Source organism: Homalodisca vitripennis, chromosome 1 (genome assembly GCF_021130785.1).
Source record: "Homalodisca vitripennis isolate AUS2020 chromosome 1, UT_GWSS_2.1, whole genome shotgun sequence".
NCBI classification, from domain to species: domain Eukaryota; kingdom Metazoa; phylum Arthropoda; class Insecta; order Hemiptera; family Cicadellidae; genus Homalodisca; species Homalodisca vitripennis.
The window spans coordinates 46,855,598-46,878,781 of NC_060207.1; the positions used below are offsets into that span (position 1 = coordinate 46,855,598).

At 35.4% G+C, this 23,184-nt stretch overlaps 1 protein-coding gene across 1 annotated transcript in view; it reads right to left on the bottom strand.

Annotated features, from left to right (window-relative positions):
* The window catches only part of LOC124360709, a 98,650-nt gene extending 77,873 nt beyond the window's left edge, over positions 1-20,777 (bottom strand). The window contains exon 1 of the mRNA XM_046814543.1: positions 19,771-20,777. Coding sequence (XP_046670499.1) covers positions 19,771-20,655 — 885 coding nt within the window. The 5' untranslated portion in view covers positions 20,656-20,777. The remainder of the gene's footprint in view (positions 1-19,770) is intronic.
* Between the last annotated feature and the right edge of the window lie 2,407 nt (positions 20,778-23,184).

Consider the following 23,184-nt stretch of genomic DNA (forward strand, 5'->3'; position numbering starts at 1 on the left):
TATATATCATCAACATCAATCATACATTAAGACTCGAACATTATTATTGTACTGATCATATTTTCTTCTAAACTATTTCTTTTGAAAGTGGCGAGTTTCCCGTTCATACGCCAAAAGCCCGATTAAATAATAAAATGTATTTGATCTGCGAAATAGAGTTTGAAACGAGTTTTCAACGTCCTAATTGCCGATGAAGTGAATATTTGCCTATGAAGGCAAGCGTTCATGAGCACGTAATATCTCCTAGTTCGGTAGTAATCTCTGTCTCTAGTTTAACAGGAGGATACGTCTTGTCTTTTAGTTTGATAGTAATCTCTGTCTCTAGTTTAACAGGAGGATACGTCTTGTCTTTTAGTCCGGTAGTAATATCTGTCTCTAGTTTATCAGGAGCATACGTTCTGACTACTAGTCCGACAGTAATATAAGCATAAGCTTGAGTATACGTCTTGTCCCTTAGTGCGGTATAATGTATGTCTCTGGTTTAGTATGAGCATACGTTATGTCTCGTAGTGTGCATGAAGTTTTGGAATCATGTGAAAGGAATTTGTTGTTAAAGTATCATCTTAACTTTTATTCTTGACCGAACGGTTCAGAATATTAGGCGTTGAACTTGTTATGGATGTCTTGAGCGTGTAATTTAGTTAAACAATGTTTAATTTTTAACACAGGTTTAATTGAACTCGTTTTGTTAATTTGCAGCGGGCAGCGCCAGCTCGTTTAGACGCGCAAACCGCCTGACTGCCCAGGGCAATGTTCCCTCAAGGGTTTAACGCCACCCCCCCTTGCATCAATCCTGGTTACGAACCTGCGTAAGAGATTACATTGCAGTGAAGTATTTGAAACATTCTGAGATGCTATGGTCAGGGCAATAAGCGAGCACACAGTATCGGGGTTGGTCCACGAAGATAGAATTACCGTTATATAATTGTTGGGAAGTCAATATAATACAGTTACAATTATTAGTTATTAATATTAATGTAAACAAATTTTGGCATTGTAGAATTCAGTTACAACTATAACACCTAATAATTGATAAACTAACTGTGCCAAAGCGAATATGGGTGGTTAATATGTCCTACATGGATAATGATGAATGATATACACTACGAAAGGTTCATGAAAACGGCAGAATAGAGCAATATCATCAAGCATATTCTTGTCTCCAATCTGATTTCGCTAAACTCGAGTTAAATAAATGAGCAATATAACTTCTTTACCCTCTATGCATGCGTAGGCTAGTAAGAATACAATAAGCCATTTCACACACACATTTGAGCTTTAGACCTGATTGGTATTTAAATGGCTCTCTCTGTCAAACTTCTTATACTCGATTATACAGGTTAATTGGGGATAGTTTGAGGAACGTCTAGTAGCAACCAAGAGAGGCTAGTCAGGTACGTCACCTTCTGTGAAAATGCCAAGCAGTGTTGCTAGAACTGCTTGAAGAATCAATCGCCAAGGGTTTTGCTGGAGCATGCTCTGTTTATCTCATAAGAGCTATAGAGTTGTCAAACTAAAGGCAATGCCTATCATACTCAATTGCTTGAATTGTGATCAATTATATGTATGAAATGTACTATACTTAATTTACTTGAATTGTAAATTATTCACAAATTCCATTTTTAAACCACAGTAAGCTTGTTAGTGGTTACTAAGCGAAACTTTGTTTGGAAAGTTGAATTTCCTCAGGTCTTATATCGAGAAATTTTAAAATTTCCAAGTATTATAATTGATATTACTTGTGTACATTAGATTTAGTGTGCTGTACTTGTAAGTTTACTTTTTCACTTAGTTTTAAATATTTTAAACAATGAAACCACAAAATGGTTAAGTACATGTGTATTAATAGCTTTCAAGTCGGAAGTTTTGTGAGGAAGGTAATGCAATATTTCTAAAGTTAACATTACGTAACACTCTGGTTGTTTTTATAGTTAGTCTGCAACATCTATACGTCTCACAGAGAAAAAGAGACTTTTTGCCAACAAGCAGCGAGGAGGAAGAGGGTGGCGGTCGGGGGTGTACAGGTGGGTGTCGTGGAGGAGGGGGAGGTAAAGGTGTTTATTATCAGAGTGTGGCGTGGTACTTGTATAGAGCCGACGTTCAGTGGTCCAAGTCGCATTTATCATTGCTAACCGTTTCTTCTAATCCTGAACTCGGGTAAAAGAAAGCAGGCCGACACGCTGAGGGGTAAGTGTGGGGGGACGGTAGCGGGTGGGTGAAATTAGTGCGTAGGGTTGAAGGGGGATGGGGAGGGTCGCAAGGGTGTAGGGTGTAGGGACGGCTCGGCTTCTACCGACTCGAGGATACACTCTACAAAAACTTGGGCCCGCGATCAATTCTGCACTGTCGAATAAACTGGGCCGATAAAAAACTGACTTCCTTTGGCGAGAAGCACGCCTTAACCCAGACTAATGGCTTGGTGGGGCCGGCGAGGGGAGTCGATAGCGGGGTTAAGTTTTTCACCCGGGCACTTTATTACTTTGTAAAAAAGGAAACTAGGTTTTTTAACAGTTTATAGCGATGTTCAAAATAGGAATCTATCTGAAAATGTAAATTTTAATAAACATTCATTGAATATTGCAACTTATATTAGAAGACACGACAGTTGTCTTCTATGTTTCACCTTATTTAACATTAGTTATTTTAACTTACATGCAGGTAGAAAATGTTTATAATAAAATGTCATAAACGATTTAAGTAGGCCTAGTTATGGTTTATTGCTAAAATTTCAAATAAGCCACAAGTATTGATACTATTATATAATAGTTCCCAACTAGTATCTGTTTGAACGTGAAATATCAAATAGATAGCTATGCACTAAATTATACAATCATCACAACAGTAACATTAAATAAGTAATGATTAAATCGCTTTTTTTATTCCTTGTGGTTTCAACGTCTGTTGCATTTTAGTCCTTCATAACAAATAAACAGAGATGAAAGAAAGTAAGGACACATTTTTATTATATATTGTTTTAAAATATGTACGTGATTGTTTACCGTTACGAATAGCGTAAATGTATTTAAAGGTTATTTTGAATTTAAATGTATTTACATCAATTTATTTACACAAGTGTTCAGTTAAAAGTATGATGTAAACAAAACATTTTTAATCTCGCAGTTATAAGAACAATACCTAACGGATATATCAATAATGTAATAATAAAATTAATGTTTCACATTAAAAATACTATAAAATTTATGATTAGTATAAATAATACAACATTTTTGTAGGTTTTTCTGTAAGGCGAAGGAAATTTACCTTGAGCACCAATAATACTTATCATTATTCAGACTACTGTACATACAACTACAGTTCTAAGTACAAGTTGAAGATAAAGATAATAAGTTTTGAGTGGAGTAATATTTAGTAATTCTGAGATGTGTTTAAAATATTAATTGCGAACAAAGTATCTTTCTTGTCTCTGATATGTTTATAAGTTGTAACATTTTCCCATGTAAGGCTATTGCAATAGGAGAAAAATAATATAATTCTATATTTTTATCTAAGAGGAAGGGAATTTTTAGTTTGTCTTTCGTGTCTCCAATAGTTATTTTTAGTTCAGTTTCAAAATATAGATAACACTTAAGCAAAATAACCCAGTGGAATCGAAACAATTGAGTTTGTTTAATTTAAAAAGGTTTTTGGCCCCTGATAAGTTCGTATCAGAATTAGAAGTATTCTTATTATATATCTTTATCAGTTATAATTTTATTTAAAGTACGTATGTAAGGAGATAAATGGAATTTTATCGTATTCTTCCCTTCTCTATTTTTATACGTAATAGAATACACATGCACGTGCCTTTTTTCACCACGCAATAGTTTCTAAAATATTCTTTGTATCCAATTTTTGTGCTTTTGAATTAGTATACAATTATTTCTCATGAAGCTCAATGCCATGTAATACGTTTCAAATTTCGTTAATAGGTGATGTAAAACAAAGTTATTTCCCTCAGACCACTACAAACAGTGTATCACGCAAGTCTCCTTACAGTATATGTTACAGTTAGAACAAACCAACTCCTTGGCTCAAACTGAACTAAACGTTGATCTTGTTACAACGAGATTAGAATACTTAAGCTCAATTTTACGGTTAGTATTATTACTTGAGAATTTTAGGATTCACCGTAACTCGTAGGCCTTACATTACAATTAATTATTGTATGTAATCAAAATTAATTCCAAATTTCGGGATGGATTTCAAAACAAAATTATATATACATTTTTATAGTTTGTTATCTGTCTCTTGGTTTTACTATTCTAGTTTAATTGCTACCGACAATGTGATTCAAGTTCATTTGTAATTGTGAACATTCGGAATCAATAGTTATTATTGATTATAATCTCAATCGTGACGACCTAGAGCAACCACTTGACCTGTAAGATTACCAAGAACAAATTATAAGATTGTCTTGTCTTATCATGATCAACAGCATATCAAATCCCATTACTTTAGGTTCAGGGGATTATTTGTTAGTGAGTAAAATATGCTAGAATTTGAACTCGAACCCGAAACTCTTTGATGGATAACTGGTAGATTCGCTAACTTCTCAGCTACAAGGAAGACCTTTTTAATGGATGGTTAATGCTCGTTCTGTTTGTAAGTTTTGGATTGAAGGTCTTTAGATGGATACATAAGGCCCTTATTGGATGCTCAAGTAATTAAATAAGCAATAAAAATTAATACAAGCAATATTATTTTGGTGTTTTAAAATTTATCTAACCTAAACACAGAATAATAAACTACAAATAAAATATATTCAATAAAGTTTTACTAACACTACATCTTTTTTGTTGTAACACATTTTAAGACATTATTCCTAGGTCACTGAGCGGGTATTAACGGGTAACACCTTACCAAACCGTTGTTTTTTGGGACTTCCATTTGGACAGAAAATGGATCTCCCTCTCACTACGTATGACCTTTAATAATCCAGAGAGAGAGCGACCCCGGTATTAAAAGGATCAGGGGAGGAAATTGGAAAGTTTTTGTGCCGACGGAGGCGCTGCTTCTTTGAAGAAACCTCGAGCCAAAGAAGAGCTAACTAATGGCCAGTGGAGAGGGTGCGCTGTTTTGGACATTGGGGGTTTGTCAGCTAGGGGTGGCTAGTGGGGTAGAAGAAGAAAATTTTGCCGTATATTGAAGCGACGGGCAGACAAGGAAGGGTGCACCCTCGCCCCCGCGCCTGCCCCCGCCTAGCCAGGGGTGACGCGGTATTTCTATATCACCTCTCACCCCCTTCCACCCCCCAAAGGCTCGCCACGGCAGCCGGAAAACTCAAACTGGGCACAACCCTCCCTCCGAGACAACCATTCGACACTTGTCATGCATACATTCAAAGTTTCACTCTCCGATCCACGGTTTCCTGCGTTCTCACAACTTTGGAGATTTACATCACTAACTGTTATTTTTCAAGTTTAACTTTGGGAAGAGGGAGATGTGACCTGAGGTAATACAATGACAAGAAATATATGCTAATGTTTTCTAAACTTAAGACATATATATATATATATATATATATATATATATCATTATTAAAACAAGATAAATAAGATAAATAAATTGTTCATATAGTAGTGGGCAGTTGACTTCTATAATTGTTGATTTAAATTATGGAATTGTTTTATGAAATACACAAAATGTCTTTTTCTTCTCCCTCGCTTAATTATGTCTTCGACGAAATATATCCATGTAAATGGGTATAAGGGACAATGTACAATGAAGGTTGACATTATTCCGTTATGCTTCGTACATGTATTCTTTTTCATATACCTAAGATATGGAATTGAAAATTACTGTGAAATAAGTCGTTAGGTACTATTAATCATTGGTACGATAAACATAATGGTTTACGTATGGAAATTTCAATTTGTTCTCTCGGATACTTAATTCACAGCACATCATCAAACTCAGAACTATCTAAGAGGCATGTGTAGAATTTACATCCAGTTTTTAAAACTTTGAAACACATTACGAGGAAGTATCACTGCTCTGACAGTCGTTCCAACATATAAATAGTCACATATAAATGCAATGATCCTCAGAAAGGTCAACTTTCCCACATGATAGAGTGGGAAATGAGCTTTTGGATAACTCGATTATCAGAATGATCAGATTTCTGTTTGTAACCCGTAGTTCCATCTATATTCTTGCAGATATAATGCCTCATTTAATAATGTATGTTTCCGACACACGACGAGTCACATATAGCTTCACTGATCCACGGAAAGGTCAACTTTCCCACATGATTGAGTAGGAAATGAGCTTTCGGGTAACTCGATTATCAGAACGATCAGAGTTCTGATCCTGTCCCATCGTTCCTTGTATATTCTTGGAAGAGCAATTTCTATTCAATAATGTCAGTACCAAAGATTGTGTAGTGAAATGTACATATGGTTTGTTTTTAAAGTATAAATATCGTAGAGTTTCGTAGATCTGTCCTTAACACAATGTGTGTATTAATCTTCTTCGTTTTTCTCTTAAAATATGTCAAGGGTCTCTGAAATACGTTAATATATTTGGTGTATTTAAGTAACGATAATATTTTTTATTATGTTATGTTAGATTTATTATATTTTCTGCAGCTTTTATGACTGTGAGCACTTACAATTACACTTATGATGCTTGCTGTAGCATGGAATCATTTAGGCCTATCTAATTTTGTATATTTTCTTTGAAATGTTGGACAGAATAATCATAACTTAATGGATTAACTTATTTAATCAAACTTTTAAGAAGGTGATCGACCGTGAACACGAAAAATGTTAATGCGTGATACTAAGTACAAGTAAATATAAAGTTTGTACTTAGAGGCCTTCGGGAGATTTGTCGAGATGATTAAGTTACAAATCACTTATCAACGTGTATGTACAAAATGTTACTGCGTGACACTAAGTACAAGAATATATAAAGTTTGTACTTAGAGGCCTTCGGGAGATTTGTCGAGCTGATTAAGTTACAAATCACTTATAAACGTGTATGTACAAAATGATACTGCGTGACACTAAGTACAAGTAAATATAAAGTTTGTACTTAGAGGCCTTCGGGAGATTTGTCGAGCTGATTAAGTTACAAATCACTTGTCAACGTGTATGTACAAAATGTTACTGCGTGACACTAAGTACAAGTAAATATAAAGTTTGTGCTTAGAGGCCTTCGGGAGATTTGTCGAGCTGATTAAGTTACAAATCATCAACGTGTATGTACATTTTCGTGGTAACTTATATTTAAAGTTTGTTATTGACAATAGAGGATTTGAAAGTGTAACAGGATTTAGTACATATGCCATCGTTAAATATTGCAAAAACACCATGTTTCGAGGACTGGGATCTATCCTTCATACGTAAAAATACCATATAAACTTTATAAAAAGCGACAAAAATAGTAAATATTTTTGCATGTCCAGTTAAATATAGTTTTAATGACGTGATTAAAACAAAAATATCCCAAAAATAAAAATCTATTGTAATCCTAAAAATAGTGGGTATTTAAGGTGTTTGAATATTAAATCATGAATAAACCACACACCATCAGAGGTTATTATAGGTTTATGAAAAATCTACTAGTCAAAACCGATCTTAAATGAAGATAGCTAAAAACTAGTGTAACAAATGTGTGAATCCTAAATTGACTATTTTCACACATTTAGGTGGAAGTGAGACATTGAGGATAAATCAATGTTTGATGAAACTTGTTATTGTGTTTGCTCTAATTCCATGTTACTGACCAATGATTGTTTATTAATCGTATGGTAAATTACTAAAAACCTTTCATACATTTGAAATGGATTTTGGAGTTGTCTAAATAATCGTTGCTGTCGTCTTATCGAGATTCTTATGTATAGTTTCCCAGACGAGTTGAAAAATAACCGATATTAACAAGTAGACTTTAATAAAAATCCATACAAGTTACACCAATGATAAAGAACTGTGATCCTGGAATAATATAAAATTTAATTATATTTTATTTCCCGTAATGAATAAATAAATTTGCTAGAAATGTAATATAAAATTACGTTGTAATCACAAAACGTAACTAATTAGCTGTACTGATGAATTACAGTCCAGTATTACTTGTATTCGAATATTTCATTGAATGCCTGATGCGAATGGAAATATAATCACACTATGCAATCCTGTCATAATTAGCTAAGCCTATACAGCTTGTGCAGTGCCGTTGTCCCAACACCGAACACTGTGCAGGGACGCTCACCCTTGTGTCGTGTGTACCGTGTCCGTGATGTCACCCCTCCCCCCCGTCCATGTGTAGTGGCCGGGGGTCATGTGCTGGGGGAGTGGAGGGTAAGTAATGAACCATGACTCATGCCATGCCTCCATAAACTAATTGAATTCACTATCTCTCGCACAGATTTCTGTGTTACAACCCCCTCCCCCTCTCCATCGCACTCTGCCATCACGTCTCAAATACCATATTGTTGGGCATGATACAATGATTAAACCGGTTTAACAGTCAACGTCATTATGCCACGGGGTTAATTATGGGAGTGGGCAGCGAGTTTTAATCACAGCTCCACTTAATTCCAACCGGATTACAAGACCGGATATTAATTTACAAAAGTAACAGAATTCCAGTTGTACACAGAATGTCACAGAATGTCAAGTATATACAGTTGGAGGGGAAATGAGGACTTGTTATTTCTGTTTTACTAATTTAGTCACCAGAACGATTTAATATTCACTAAATTATATGGACTAAATCTATGGGCATCAAATAAAATTTTACAACTCGAATCTAAATAAGTTGTGATGCAAAACACAAGGCTTGCGTCAAAGACCAAATTTTGAAACTAAAAACCTCTCGTTAGATTGTTATTGGACCAGATTAGTTTGTTGAGTCATTGAACCAACTGAATTTCTTTGCTATTATAACCAATCTATAGAATATTATTGACTCCTAAAAGTACACAGTAGCCATATCAAGGTGGCCAAGAACACCTTGAGTTCTGAAGTCACAGAGATACAACATGCAATCGCCAGCATGAACTCCTATTAAGATAAACTTATACCTTAAGCAATAAACTAATACGTGTGTCCTGAACTTGAATTATAACGTACGACACGCTACTATCAATATTTATACTGAACTTATAAATACTGACATTTAAATACTTATACTGAGTTACGGCCACCACTACCTTAATGTGTACTGAACCTGAACCACTATAGGAATGTACCAACCCCTACTATTTCGTGAATTTCCATTATCAGGCATGGCAATTATCCTCATATGTCAGGAACCACAGATATTAAGAGGTACAACATTTACCATTTGTTCGACGTCTCAAAAATGCAATTCAATTCAACAAACAACCGAAAGTGAGCAGGAATATATTTTGTTCGGGTGCGGTACTTTACTCTCGCACAATGCAAAATTTTCCTTATATTGGATTTATGTAAAAGAGCACAAGCGTGCCAATAAGTTGTCTTAGAACCTCAAGCAAGATGGTATCCCTGCGTAACCAAACGGCCGTGGCACCAAAAACGTAGACTCAGCCAACGTCTCCATTCACTGTCCCGGACCGCGGCCATGAGACTGTTGTAGATCCTCAATTACTGTATTAGTAGTACTGTACTCGAGGGTTATCAACACTTTTCCTAAAAAGTATCCGTATGATTAGGTAGTCTTATACTAATAAATTGTATTATTTTGATTTTTCCATTCGGTATCAATATTCTTTACACATTAAAAACGAACACATTTAAGGGTAAGATATTACACGTTACCAATTGTAAATTCTTTGTCTTATGTTGTTAATTGTGAACAAAGTTTTGGGTCATCGTAAAACAATTAGTACATAAAAGTTCTCTTTACATGATTTAGTAAAAAGAGTTTTTTCAGTATAAAGCCTTCTCGCGTGTCCAGCACACCACACAGGTAGTACTGCTAAGTATGCACCCCAGCCAGGCCCTAGCTAGGCGTGTGCGACAGCGGGTTCTACAGAAGGGCGGACCCCTCCATCGGTGAGTGCCCCCTTCTCACATTCAAATGTGCGCCACCCCTAACTCGCTAACTCTTTATTAATTACTTTTTAATCTTTAACCTGCCCTCATGCTCGCCAGTTTAACTCCAACGGGCGACGCGTCGCTGTATTACCTCCAATCTGTGCGTCTTTATACCAACCACCAGCTACTTAACTAGAATAAATTGTGGGCTCAGTTGAATCACAGCTTAACAATGGCCTTTATTCTTTACGAGTATTCATGCATATAAAAAGAATAAACGCTATTGTTAAGCTGTGATTCAACTGGATATATATATATATATATATATATATATATATATATATATATATATATATATAGTAAAAAGATGTATTTATATTTATGGATAAGAAACCAAACATCTATAAATCGAATGTGTACAACACAATCGGTATACTTTAATATAAATTAAGATCACAATTAACAGTTCACAAAGCATGTATCCATTTATATACATCATCCTACCTGTGTGTAGACTAGGTTGTGTGGCACACTCCTATACACTGCCGAGTAAAGAGTTAAACTAGCTAGCACAATAACTACACCAAAATGATAGTAAGGGCAATTTACCCACAATTATCATCCGCAGCTACCCTTTTAAGCTAAAACGAATACAGTAAACGTAAGTATATTATTTTATAATAGATTTCAACAAATGAGGTGTTGATAATATAAAAAAAGACTGAACTTTCATCTTCTAACTTTTGAAAAAATAAAAAAACCCGTCCACTCTTTTATTTTAATCTCATAAAGGCCACATCTTATTCATGGCGATAAAGATTATCTCCACCCATTGCAAGATATAGTTCACCGCAAATAAATGTAATATTGAGGCATTAATGTAAGACAGCGGTTTAACATATATAGAATTATATTTTAACCTTCCAGTCCTTTTCAGCCAAGGCTATATTTATTCAGGATTCATTATTTGGAGTTCTCAGCTCGAACAGTGTTTAATTTATCTGTAGCAGTACAAATTGAAGAATTATGTTAATAAATGTTAAATGGATAATATCTTATACACATTTGCTGTGGGCTTAAGCAATTTGAACGAATCAGTGTGAAAGACAGTGCGAGAGTCGTGTCAGGCTTGCAAAGTTTTACACAAGTAGACAGTATTACAGGAAGTGGAAGCAAAGCCCGGCCTGGGACGACCAGACCCTTGTCTCCTGCGGCATGAGACAACCTTTAGCCTTTCTGGGGATCGATAAGGGAGATGAAACCGCTCAACAAAGGGCTCCTGAAACCGACCCTTCCCAGCGCCAATCTATGTGGGCCCCAATAAAAAAGGCCCTCATATCGGCGACCTTTCTGGGACCCTTTCAGAATACATTGTCCCTATACTCAACCTTCTCTTGGGCATTTTGCTTAAAAAAGTTAAATTTGATTATAAAGGTAATCTATTCAATTACAAAACAAGTCAAAATAAAATAACGTTCAAAACATCACGAACAACGTAGTACAGTTATTCTTACAAGACGTAGAATCAAGTTAGTAGCAACATTCACTTTAGGAATGATAATTAACAAAAGTAATAAATATCTTAGTGGATAATACAATATTTAAATAATAAATTAACAACTATCAACGAAAAAATAAAAGCTGTGTGCATTGTATGTCTCTCGACAGTCTTATTGCCTACAGTTAAGCTTTAATTAACTGTTATAAGAATAGAGACACTTAGATTACACTTAGAGACAGACCTATTAGATTACAAACTATGTATAATAGAGATAATACATAGTTTGTAATCTAATAGGTCTGTTTATGCTATATGACTGTAACAATGAGGTAGGCAATATTCACGAGCAATTATTACTACCGTATTACTACCGTTTTCTTTCGCTTGAGAAAGTGTTTGTACTAAATCAAACATGGACTCCAAACTCCTCTTTATCGTACTTTTTCTAAATTTTTCATGTTCACGTCCTTTGTTTTCATATCTCTACAGTATAGAAATAGTTACTCATATCAGTAGTTACATCTGATGATGTATTTTAATCCAATTATGGAATTGTGCTTTGACATAAGTGTAATCTCAATTTTTTTCATATTGAGGCCAAACAATATCGATTATCTAATGTACAACTCAAAACTTAGCATCAATCAAACCACCCTATTATGTAAGCTACCCAAACCAGTGTCTTCGCCTTTCACTCGAATGCTGCGAACGCCACTTCGTTCACTAACTGCATATCTATTATACCTGTATTCCCTCACTAGTGACATATTTAGTTTGGTGTGGATGTAAGTATAGTCTTAAGTTTAAAACAGTTATAAAGCATAATATTCAATCTACCCCTACTCAGACACTCGTAGTAGTACGGGAGTTAAAAAAGCGTATTGTGCAACGGTAAAGTTTAAACTCTCTTAAACTAAACAATTACACAACATTTAAACAAATTCGTAATAGTACGGGAGTTAAAAAAGCGTATTGTGCAACAGTAAAGTTTAAACTCTTTTAAACTAAATAATTACACAACATTTAAACAAATTCGTAGTTACGTTTTACTTAAACTTATTTATAAATTTATATTAATGTTTTTCTATTAATTATATAGATACGGATTTATAATTATTTCATTATTCTTTGTTTGAAATTTGTTTTTGACGATGGAAGGAGTGTGAAGGAAACAGGATTTTTCCGGACATTTACCATTGTTCAGTGATACAAAAATCAGTAAAATTACATTTCAATATCTGAAATCTGATCTCTTCTTCAGCGTTTTTAGAGTTAGTGAAGTTGACACAGAAAATGGTGGTTGTGATAATTAACTTACGCGTGTCACAACGCTCTGGTATGATTTATTTTGTTTATCTTAACTTAGTATGTAATTATGTGTTAGGTTAGTTATTTACCCGAAGAAGAGATAAGATTGCAGATCTCGAAACGTAGTGTTACTGATTTTTTGTATCACTGAACCATGGCATATTTCATTATAATAGAATATATTAAAATAATGAACTCTATATTCGACAGAACCTATAAATTAAATGAATTAATGAAATGATGTCGGGATAGACTCTACCATACCGGATGGCGATCTAGAAGAGTACGGGGAATGGTTCATACAGGCACAATATCGTCATAATATTGTTTCCTTTACATTATTTCACGATATCTAATTTTGTCAACTTGACAACGAAATTCATTACTTTATACTTTTAAGAAATTAAATATTCTAGAGCGTTGATTTGTGGATTCTGTAGGTACACACGATTTCAATTGTTCAAGTGACATTTTCTGGTTTATACCTAAGTACGAACAATGGAGAATTGTGTTTAAAACTCAGCAATTACAAACGAAACTTGTTTTGCTTATTATAAAAAATGTTTTAAACACAAACTAATTATCCTATTGAAGAAGGGAAGCAAAAGAATTTTTTAACTGAATGACCGAACACAACAGTGCACTGTGCATTCCGATATAATGACTAACCTTGGCTCAAGTGTTTGTTTCGCGCCGAAGTTTGTTGTTCCGACATTCACAATGTACAACTGTGTATACAACTTTTTAATTTGTTCCCTTTCAGCACTTCAAATTCAATGGTACAATTTGTGTCTTAATAAGCTGGTCAATTATACTACGGGACACTTCTTACGTAATGTGAAGTGGAAATTTTTGAATTTTAAATATACGCATGCGCACTTTAGTGAATATTTCCGGAAAATATCATTTTAATACAAATTATATTTGATCTCACTACCTAAAACTGTGTAGAACGTCAGCATTTTCGAGGTGTCCGGAACTAATATATTTAAACTATTAACTACCAATGTCGGGTGTTGCCGTTCATACTCCTCCTTTCTAATGAGTAGTTTTCCACAAAATACACTAAAAAATATATTTAGTGAAATAAACCATGACAAGTCACTTGCTTATTCATCTCCAGCGGAATTATAGTACAACAAAGGTACTGAAAGACAAGGTTATTACAATTTGTTAAATCGTAAAAAAAAGGTATTTTATTGCTAGAATTCTACAGCGTACATTAATGATTGCTCTTGCCTTTCCTTACTCTACCCAGGGAAGACGATAGGGAGATTACGTCCACCCTCGTTCATGCACGCATGCCATCAGACTTTTCACAATAGGCCGCAACCGATCCGTTACCTGCCGTACTAACGACAAAAAATGTTCGGTTCGATATACAAACATTCAGTATTTAATCTAATGGTTTTTAGGCCTATCTATCGTCTTACTTGATACAAAACATATTTTACAATTATTCACATGTTTTGTAAATTCTTTTTATTATACTTTTCTGTAAAATATGCTACTAGAGTACCAATGTATAAAGTAAAGGAAATCTATGTACTATATTTCTCTCTATAAATAATGTTCACTGAGTCAAAACAAAGGCCTACAAAATCAACAAATTTTACCTTTAACAGTCGTTACCAGGGCACAGCCTCAAGTGACTGCCCCAAACAAATATGTCATTGGGCCCCATAACATACATTTCCTTTTGCTGTGTAGTGTATGACCTGTTTTAAGTTTTCAATTTCGTAAAAAGGTTTATTAACCTTCTACTCATTTCGGTCGACTATACTGACTACTCACTCTAGAGCATCATATCTGCGTCCAGTGAGTCTGGAACAGCCTGAATGATTATAAAAATATGTATTTACTTGTTCATCATCTAATCACTGGTACTTAAAAATTTAAATATACACTTAAGCACATGGCTTTATTAATGTTTCAGTAATACAGGACAATAGGCATGTTCTAAGTGAAGGAATCATTTTCGTACTACAAGTCTAGTTTAAGGTTCCTACGTCAGCCTCAGCAATTTGTATTACAGAACATTTTTTCCTCGCAGGGAGGTCGGTTGGCAGATTAGGACACCCCTCCTTCACGCAAACACGCACGCTGAAAATCTATAAGGTCTGGTCGCTTATTGAAATTGTTTTAGTTCTACTTGAGGTTCATTTAAAAATTGTGATTATTATTTATTTATTAAATACATACATGTGTTATTTACGGGAATTTTAACTTGATGTATACATTGACATTTTGTTTAAGTTGAGGAATATGCAGCATGTTAAAGTCGTGAATACATACTCACATACTCAGTACAATTTAATTCTCAAATAGGACGATAAATAAAAACAGACCCTTAGATTATAGTCACTTGAGGCTGTGCCCTACTAAGGAGCGTTAAAGGTAAATTTGGTTGATTTTGTAGGCAGTTGTTTGGACTCAGTTAACATTATTTATAGAAAGAAATATAGCAGTTAGATTTTATCTTTTATTAAATTGGTATTTTTATGCAAAATAGTGTATAGTATATCTGTAAAACTTTAAACACAAATTATTGATGCAATGTAGATATAAAGTTTGCAAATATGTGTGCTCATGAAAATGAAAATTATGACTTAAAAAATGCATATGTGCTTTAGAAACAAAAAAGCCTGCTTTTACTCATACAGAACAATATTAAACGTCCACCGTGAAGGGCACAACGTTGTGCAAGAGGAAATTGAATGTCTTGCCAGTTTTAGATCTGTGGTGCCCAAAGTGCTAATTAACTTCTTATTGTTTTAACGAAGAGCTATGTTTAGCTATTTTTAACAAACTTGTTTATAGGTAGGAATCACGGAAGTCGAGGAGTGCTTATAGTTTATGTTATTAAACGCATCCTCCTTGTAAACTGTGAAACCGTATTAGAGTTCTACAAGTATTGGATTTACAAAAAGCTTTCAAATGAAAGAACGAAGTAAAATGTTTTATGAGTAGCCCAGCGACATGAATACTAACGATTGTTAGTCGCCCAAGGACCGGCTCACACCGACAGCTGACGAGTGTCTCGCAGAACACCGTCCACCGCTAAACAAATCCGACCACAGTGGCGCGTGAGGGGCGCAGTCGGCACGAGCGGGGGCGAAACTTGAGGAGATTTTGTGGGTCTTCCAACTCATCTAGAAGCCCCAGGAGTGAGGCACCCCAGCCCCAGCCCTAGCCCTGCCAGCACCCTTACAATCCGCCTGAAAGGGAAAGGGCCCGCACCCCCGCCCCCACCCCGGGGACCACACCCTTTGTGAACCCTGCTCTCCTCGAGTGTGACCCCCTCCTCCCCCGTCCGACGCCCTCGCACGTTTTGTTCTTGTAATCATTATCCTCTGCTACCTGCTCGCTCCGCGCCCCTCATTACGTCATCTGTCTGAGTCTGGGTCCCGTCTAGCTGTCGGCCCTCCTTCCTTTACGAAAAATGAATCGTCAGTGTTCATAATTACGGGGGTCGTTATAACGATGAATTCCACAACCCAACAATATTCCTAGTTGATTTTCTGGATTTCCATAGCTTTTCAATATTCGTTTTGAATATCTTATTTGCGTTAGTGACGTACGTCGAGAAACTAATGTAAAATCACATCCCATAAGTAGTAAAAATTCAGATAGGTTTCGGATCGGAGATTAATACAATCTCTAAATGTTATCTATAGCAAATACTCTACTACTGATCTACCGGTAATTGCACAGCTAAAAGCAGTCGTCACACTTAAGCCTTCTTAATGAAATTAATACTCTCACTGTAAGTTTTTTGTCAAATGTTGTTAAATGTACATATATGTAGCAATAACACTGAAAGCACGAGTCAGAAAGCTCGTATAACAGTAGCTGTAATAGTACGTAATTATCCGCGGAATGGTATAGTAGTGTATAGGCTGCTTCTGCAATGATCAAAATGCAAAATGACTATAACTTTATCCGTATAATTATTGACACTAACAAATTATAAAAGAGGTTCCTTATTACAAGTACCCTTTTCCTAAATGCCATCAATAAAGGCATAATGCAAATAAGTAAAATATTTATTTATTATAAAGGAAAATATTCTTTGCCTTCAATAAAGTGTAAATTTATAACCATCAGGTCCAAAAGTAAGCTTACTAACTTGTTAAAGTATGGAAACATGAATAGAAGTATCCTTAATTATAAAAAATATGTACATGGAGTTTTTTAATAAAATCACGCAAAAACTACTGAATCAATTGAATTAAAATTGTGTACGAGCGTGGTTACAATACTAAATTAAACTTAGGCTTATTTAATATTTGAATGAATGTAAAAGTTTACCACGCTGGATTATAAACGCATAAAAGGAATTTTAAAATGGCGATAGTGGCAAATATAGATAAGTATAGATATTTGTTTACTTCCATAGTTTTACAGTGAACACCTTTTTTATTTCTTCCTATTTCGTAACTACGGTTGAGTTCCGTTTGCCAAGATAAGAAAATTGAAAGTTCTAGGTTAAAGATATATTAAAATGAGGATTTTAGAAAATGTATACACAGCTTGATCAGTATTGTACCGTAACTTGCAATTGTAAACAGTATTAGCTAACTGTTTCCATTAAAGGTGGCTTAGTAATCAGGGATTCAATACAAACCGGGGATAATTTAAGCCTCGGAAAGGTACATAAAAATGCTGGACAAAATATATGTTTTAGAATCATAGATGACATTAAAGAGCTGTTGATGGTCTATATACAATACAAACTAGGACTATTGTACAAATTGTAGAGAACAACTTCTTAGTCATATATAAAGTAGTATTGCAATTTTATCTAGCTTGTAACAAATTAAATAATGAACTCTATCGGCTACATGGCTTACTAGTTAGCATTACATTACATACACCGGAGCTAACCAACTCGACTGCACCCTAGAAAGTAAGTCTATGCTACAGCATGTTTCCCAAAGTACCAACGTTACATTCTCCCGGATTATAGTCAAAATTTATTTTTCAAATTGTACGAGATTTTCCTAATACCCAATGGACAATGCACATTTTTCAACAGTGTAATAAACTGAAGCACGATTGTCAATTTCGCATGTTTTACTGATCTATGAATAATGAAAGTTTGTTAATTTGATGATAGCAACGTCTTAATGAATAATTACGCCAGTAAAGACCTGCCATTTGTAGATCAATGGGATCCTCCAATTTTCAGAATAGTAACACCTTGATTATAGCTCCTTCAGAATCTATAATCTATAATCAGAATCTATAATCAAGGACCCGAAAATAGGAATGTACATCACAAGCACTGCTTACCAAATGATTTGGTTCAATAATCAATATGTTCTTAATTTTATATTAGTTACGAAGTAAAATTAAGATATAACCTGTGGTTTTAATATGACTGTATTATTTTAAAGATCGAAGCGAAAATATCGGCGAACGAGCGGTTAGTAGACAGCGAGGTTACAAAGAACGGATGTTTGTCAAACGCGTGTTTATGAATGCGAAAAGCATGAATCAACCCTAATTACGACAGGGTGGATGATTTCGCCCGACTTTCCGAGCATATTTTGTGCCAGCTAACGACGGGGTGGTGTAAGCCGCTCAGCGTTCAGCGCACCAAAGACGCCATTTACATGCCACTGTGACAGCGATCAGGCCACCCTTTCACAGACACTTGGATTATTGGGGGAACTCTATTTGATTCCGAGGCTAATAAGCTTTTATCGCACGGTGTACCGCGCCCCCCCCACCCCCTTCTTATGTACCTTCCCACGTCACAAGTTCTGTCAGCGTTCTTGCTTTATCACTTTTACATGTGGAAATGTCCCCTTTGTAAGGATTTAAAATGAGGTCTTAAGTTAAATTTCTACTGCAAGTAACGTTATATAATAACAAAACAGTATGTAGTTATGAAACTGAATCATATTTATGCACCCTAAGTTTATAATTTATTAAGTATGCGAAAGTTTATAAAGTTATACGGTTGATATTGGAACTGGCTTATTTGTAGATCCAAGTATGTTAGATGTAGCGTTATCAAAAACAACTAAGCGTGATTTGTGTGGGAGCACATTCACATCACATTTGATATAATGTGTATGTTAACAAAACACCTTTCTCTTGGTGCAGCGTCTGGAGTCTGATGTTCTTACTTTAAATGTACTTTAAAAGTAAAAACATATGATTTTCTCAACAGTGAAGATATCTCTTTATAGGTATAATATTAATAAGTGTTGAAAATTACTTAAATAACGGTTACTGAATTTGTCTTTCTATAAATTATGAAACAGGATGTTACTTTGTTAGTTAATGTTTATACATTAAATAACAAATAATTTAATAAACAAATTTAATCAAATAATTATTTATTTGATTACATTTTTAGTTGAACATGGTGTTGACTAATAAAGTTTCATATAATAGCTGTGTGACTATAGATTTTCAAACAAATCTTCAAAACCGTTCTCATGTTAAAAAAATCTAAAAATATGAATTATTTCACAATGTGGAAATTTATGTTGGTTAACGTATAGAATAGTTAAGTATATAAAGCGAGTTTTTACGTTTGTTTATAGAACCGATTCCTCTACAGTTAAATAACTGCTGTCAAGATATTAAAAAAAGAACAGATACAAGATGAAATAGATGTTTTATCGTATTTCTATGTACGCATATATGCCTAAAACAGTAATAGTATTGTATTAAAACCCAACAAAATACTTTCAACCGAGTCGTTTTACTGTATGCGCTAGACTTGAAACTTGGTTAAAGCGATTGTATATATTATGTAAACGACCAAGTATATATTTAATTGTTTTTAAGTTAGAGAAACTATTACACAGTAGAGAGTTCTTCAATTGCTGGTGGACATCTAGAAAGTTGGATTCTCACGAGTTTGTGAGATGAAGATCCTTTGTAATTGTCTCTCTTGTGATCTACGTTGATCTATGTCATGTAGAGTAAACAGGGAGTTACAGGACCATATAAAATAATACTTGGACTAGGACTTACCGCTTCAGGATCCAACTTTAGGGATTCCTCGTCCGGGTAGCCTAGGTTACGCATGTAGCGGAGGTAGGTGGAGAGGATAGGAGCATCCAGCGGCGAGTCTGCATCGACCCTCTTTTTGGGCTTAATGTAAGGTTTGTTCTTGTCATAGTAAATACTGATCTCAGTGTGTTTCAAGGGTATCCTAATTGTCTCGAACGTGGTCGGGTGTATAGTGTACAATTTCTTAGGGTACGGTTTTTGGAAATGCTCGGGTTCTATAGGGGAAAGCTCGACCCCGGAGCTACAGTCGGAGGACTTACTGATGGTCGTGTCACTGCCGCTGAGGGACTGACCGCGGTTAGAGTCGGGTGTGGAAGTACTGAGGCGTAAATTGTGTTCCAAGTTAGTCATATCGGGGCTGAACCCTGCGTAACCCGACTTTTTAATCACGGAACAACTTTTATCCGAATATTTTGACTCTAAACTCGGCAGGTTCAGCGGTATTCTACGCCTAATCATGCTCAGATTGACGGGAACAGGGACGGATTTCGGGGTTTCGGTAAAAGAATCGATCGCGTTATCCGGTTTTATCACTTCGAGAGTGTCGTGACCCGAGGAGTTAGTTCTGGACTCGTCACTCGAATGCCTAAAATTAGTCATCAGAGGGCTCTCCGGCTCGAATTTGTTAGCGAGATCTTGGGTGTAACTGGACCTAGAGTCGCAAGAGAACTCGTGGGTGCTAGAGTGGAGAGTGTCGGGGTTGCGCGGCCTGGGGGGCGACGCCTCTGAGCACGGGTTGGCCGAGCTGCTGCTGGAGGGTACTGTCTGATCGCACGCGGGGGAGAGGTGACTATCGTTGGTGTTGCCGAGTGTGGTGTTGGTGTCGTTGGTGTGTTTGGGTGTCATTGTCGGTGTCGAGGGGGTCTTGCTCTTGTCGCTTGTGGACAGGTCGACGTCAGACCGCCGCTGACACTCCACACAACCCAGCAGGAACTTGGTGACAGCCTCTCGCGGCAAGAAGGCGTAACTTTCCGTGATCTGTAAACAGCATTAATGGTACTGTAGACAAGTTGTATTGGTGTATGTAAATCTTATATTACAAGTCCATTCTAAAACTTGTGATTCACCACATTAACGTTTTTGCTGCTATTTTCTACATACGATTTGAATATTTTAACAAATACAAGAAATTCAGTCGTGTAAACAAACGTTTTAACTACTAAAAACGACAACTACAGATGATATGAATATTTTATGGGTTGAAATTACCTATTATCTCTCATCATCTTATCTTTTATGTTGTACCTTAATACTAATTAATTAATCTCTTAGTAAGGAAAATTAACATCGACTCTAATTCAGTGAGAGTTAAAGATTAATTTGTCAACTGCACTTGTTTTCTTGGAAACATTTGGTCCGTATTGCGTAATTAGTGGTAAACGGCTGTTAGTAGAACGGTTTCAAAGATAAAAATTTCAGTAACAGCTGATTTTACAGTGAGATGGATTGTAAATGAAAAGCTAAAAACATTTTAGAAACAAGTGAGAACCTTAATTTAGTTTCTTAGATAAAGAATATCGTGAATTTAACAATCTGAGAACCACGTACGCTTAAGTTATCACTTTAACAAAATGCGTCACAAGTTGCCTTACACGAATTTTGTCCCCTCGTTCCTAAGTCAGTCAGTACAAGATTATTATAGTAGGTGAGTCAAATGTTTGATACCTTAAAAGCCCAACACAACTAAATATTGTATCTTCGTGCCCGAGACCCGGTACTCACCGCTCGGTAAGTCTTCTTCTGGCCCGCGTGACGCCCGCCTCTGCCTTCCAGCTCGACATGGATGCTGTAGATGATGTCGAAGAACCTCTCCACCACCGCCACACGTTTGTAACTCGTCTCCCCATTAGTCTGTAAAGTATCGAACATGTTAGATCACGTCGAGGATGCTGGTGAATCATAATGATCCTAGATGCAACTGAACCAGTAATTTTGGGCAAGTTCTTGTCTTGCAGCTAATACCTTAAAATCGACAGATATACTGATGACTCACATTAAATATTGATGTAATGATGGACATTACTTAGTGAAATCATGATTTCTTTTATCTAATTTACAATATTTTTGATTGCAAGCCTACTTATGACAGTCCTGATTATGTAATGACACGATTACGTAATACTGTACATGGAAAGATGACAGAAGGAAGGGATAGGCTCTTAAAGAAAATGGATAGTGCAAGGCGTGTTAAAGAAAACGTCATTCTCAAATATAAAACATAGTTTTAAATAAATAATTATTTTTAGTTATATGTAATTAACAGGTTGCTACAAAGTTTAAATTTTTTTCATAATGACCACAATTACAACTTTGATTATTTATATCTTGATTCTAATATATGGACCTTAAACACTAATTGTATGCAGACAAATTCGCAACTATTGTTATATATTTATTGAAGTTATGTACAAATTGTATGAATAATGAAGTATCATGAACATGTTCGATAATGAGAATGTTTTAGCTAAGAACTCAAACCATTCATTTTTAAATATCGTTTATGAGGAAACTTATACCTTGGATAACATACTGCCACGTTACACCTATTATTCTCAACCAAGCAATTTTTTTAAAGTTCACAAAAAAAAGTAGACAGTTGAACTCAAACCATGAATTAGTTTATAAAAAAAGTAATCTAAGTTTAATTACTTATTGACTGAACGTTTACCATTTTTGTGTTTGAAGATTACAGCACAATATTAGTGTACACATTAACTTGGTTACATAAATTTATCATAACAATTTATAAATGCATAGTAACAAACCATTTCAATGTTATAAATGCATATTATTATGTAAATATTTACAATAAGTTATTAGTCATAAAATCAAAGGAGATTTTGATAGTAGTTATGTTTTTTTAAAACAGCATAGTGCCAAACTTCAAGTTGTAGGTGAACCGACACGAAGTGGTTTTTCAGGTGGGTTTTGTTCCGCAGTTTTCTACTCCGTTGATATATGGAGCCAAGAGGAAGGCTCTAGCACTATCGATCTAGGAGTTTCTTATCCCTTTGGGAGAGCTCTGAACAGTTTTGTGGGCTTAGGGTCGGCCCAGCCCTCCCCCACCCCCCGCACTACCCACCCCGCAGCACCGTCCTTTATCCTTTGTTGTTCCAAAGTGTCCATCCTTCGCGAGAATATTATAACTCTCAGCAGCTAAAGCCGTCAAGGAACCTCCCGACCTAACTGCCCTTATTATGTCTCCACTTCGCCTTCGCCCTTTTATTATTCATCTTAATTAATTGTGTTTTTCTTTCTCTCGATTTTAAACTGAAATCCGCACTTTTTAGAACAAAACATTTCCTTGCGATTTATTTGTTACTACTACCAGTGCTATAGTAAGTATATTTTCTGGAGAGACTTCTGTCTCGCAGC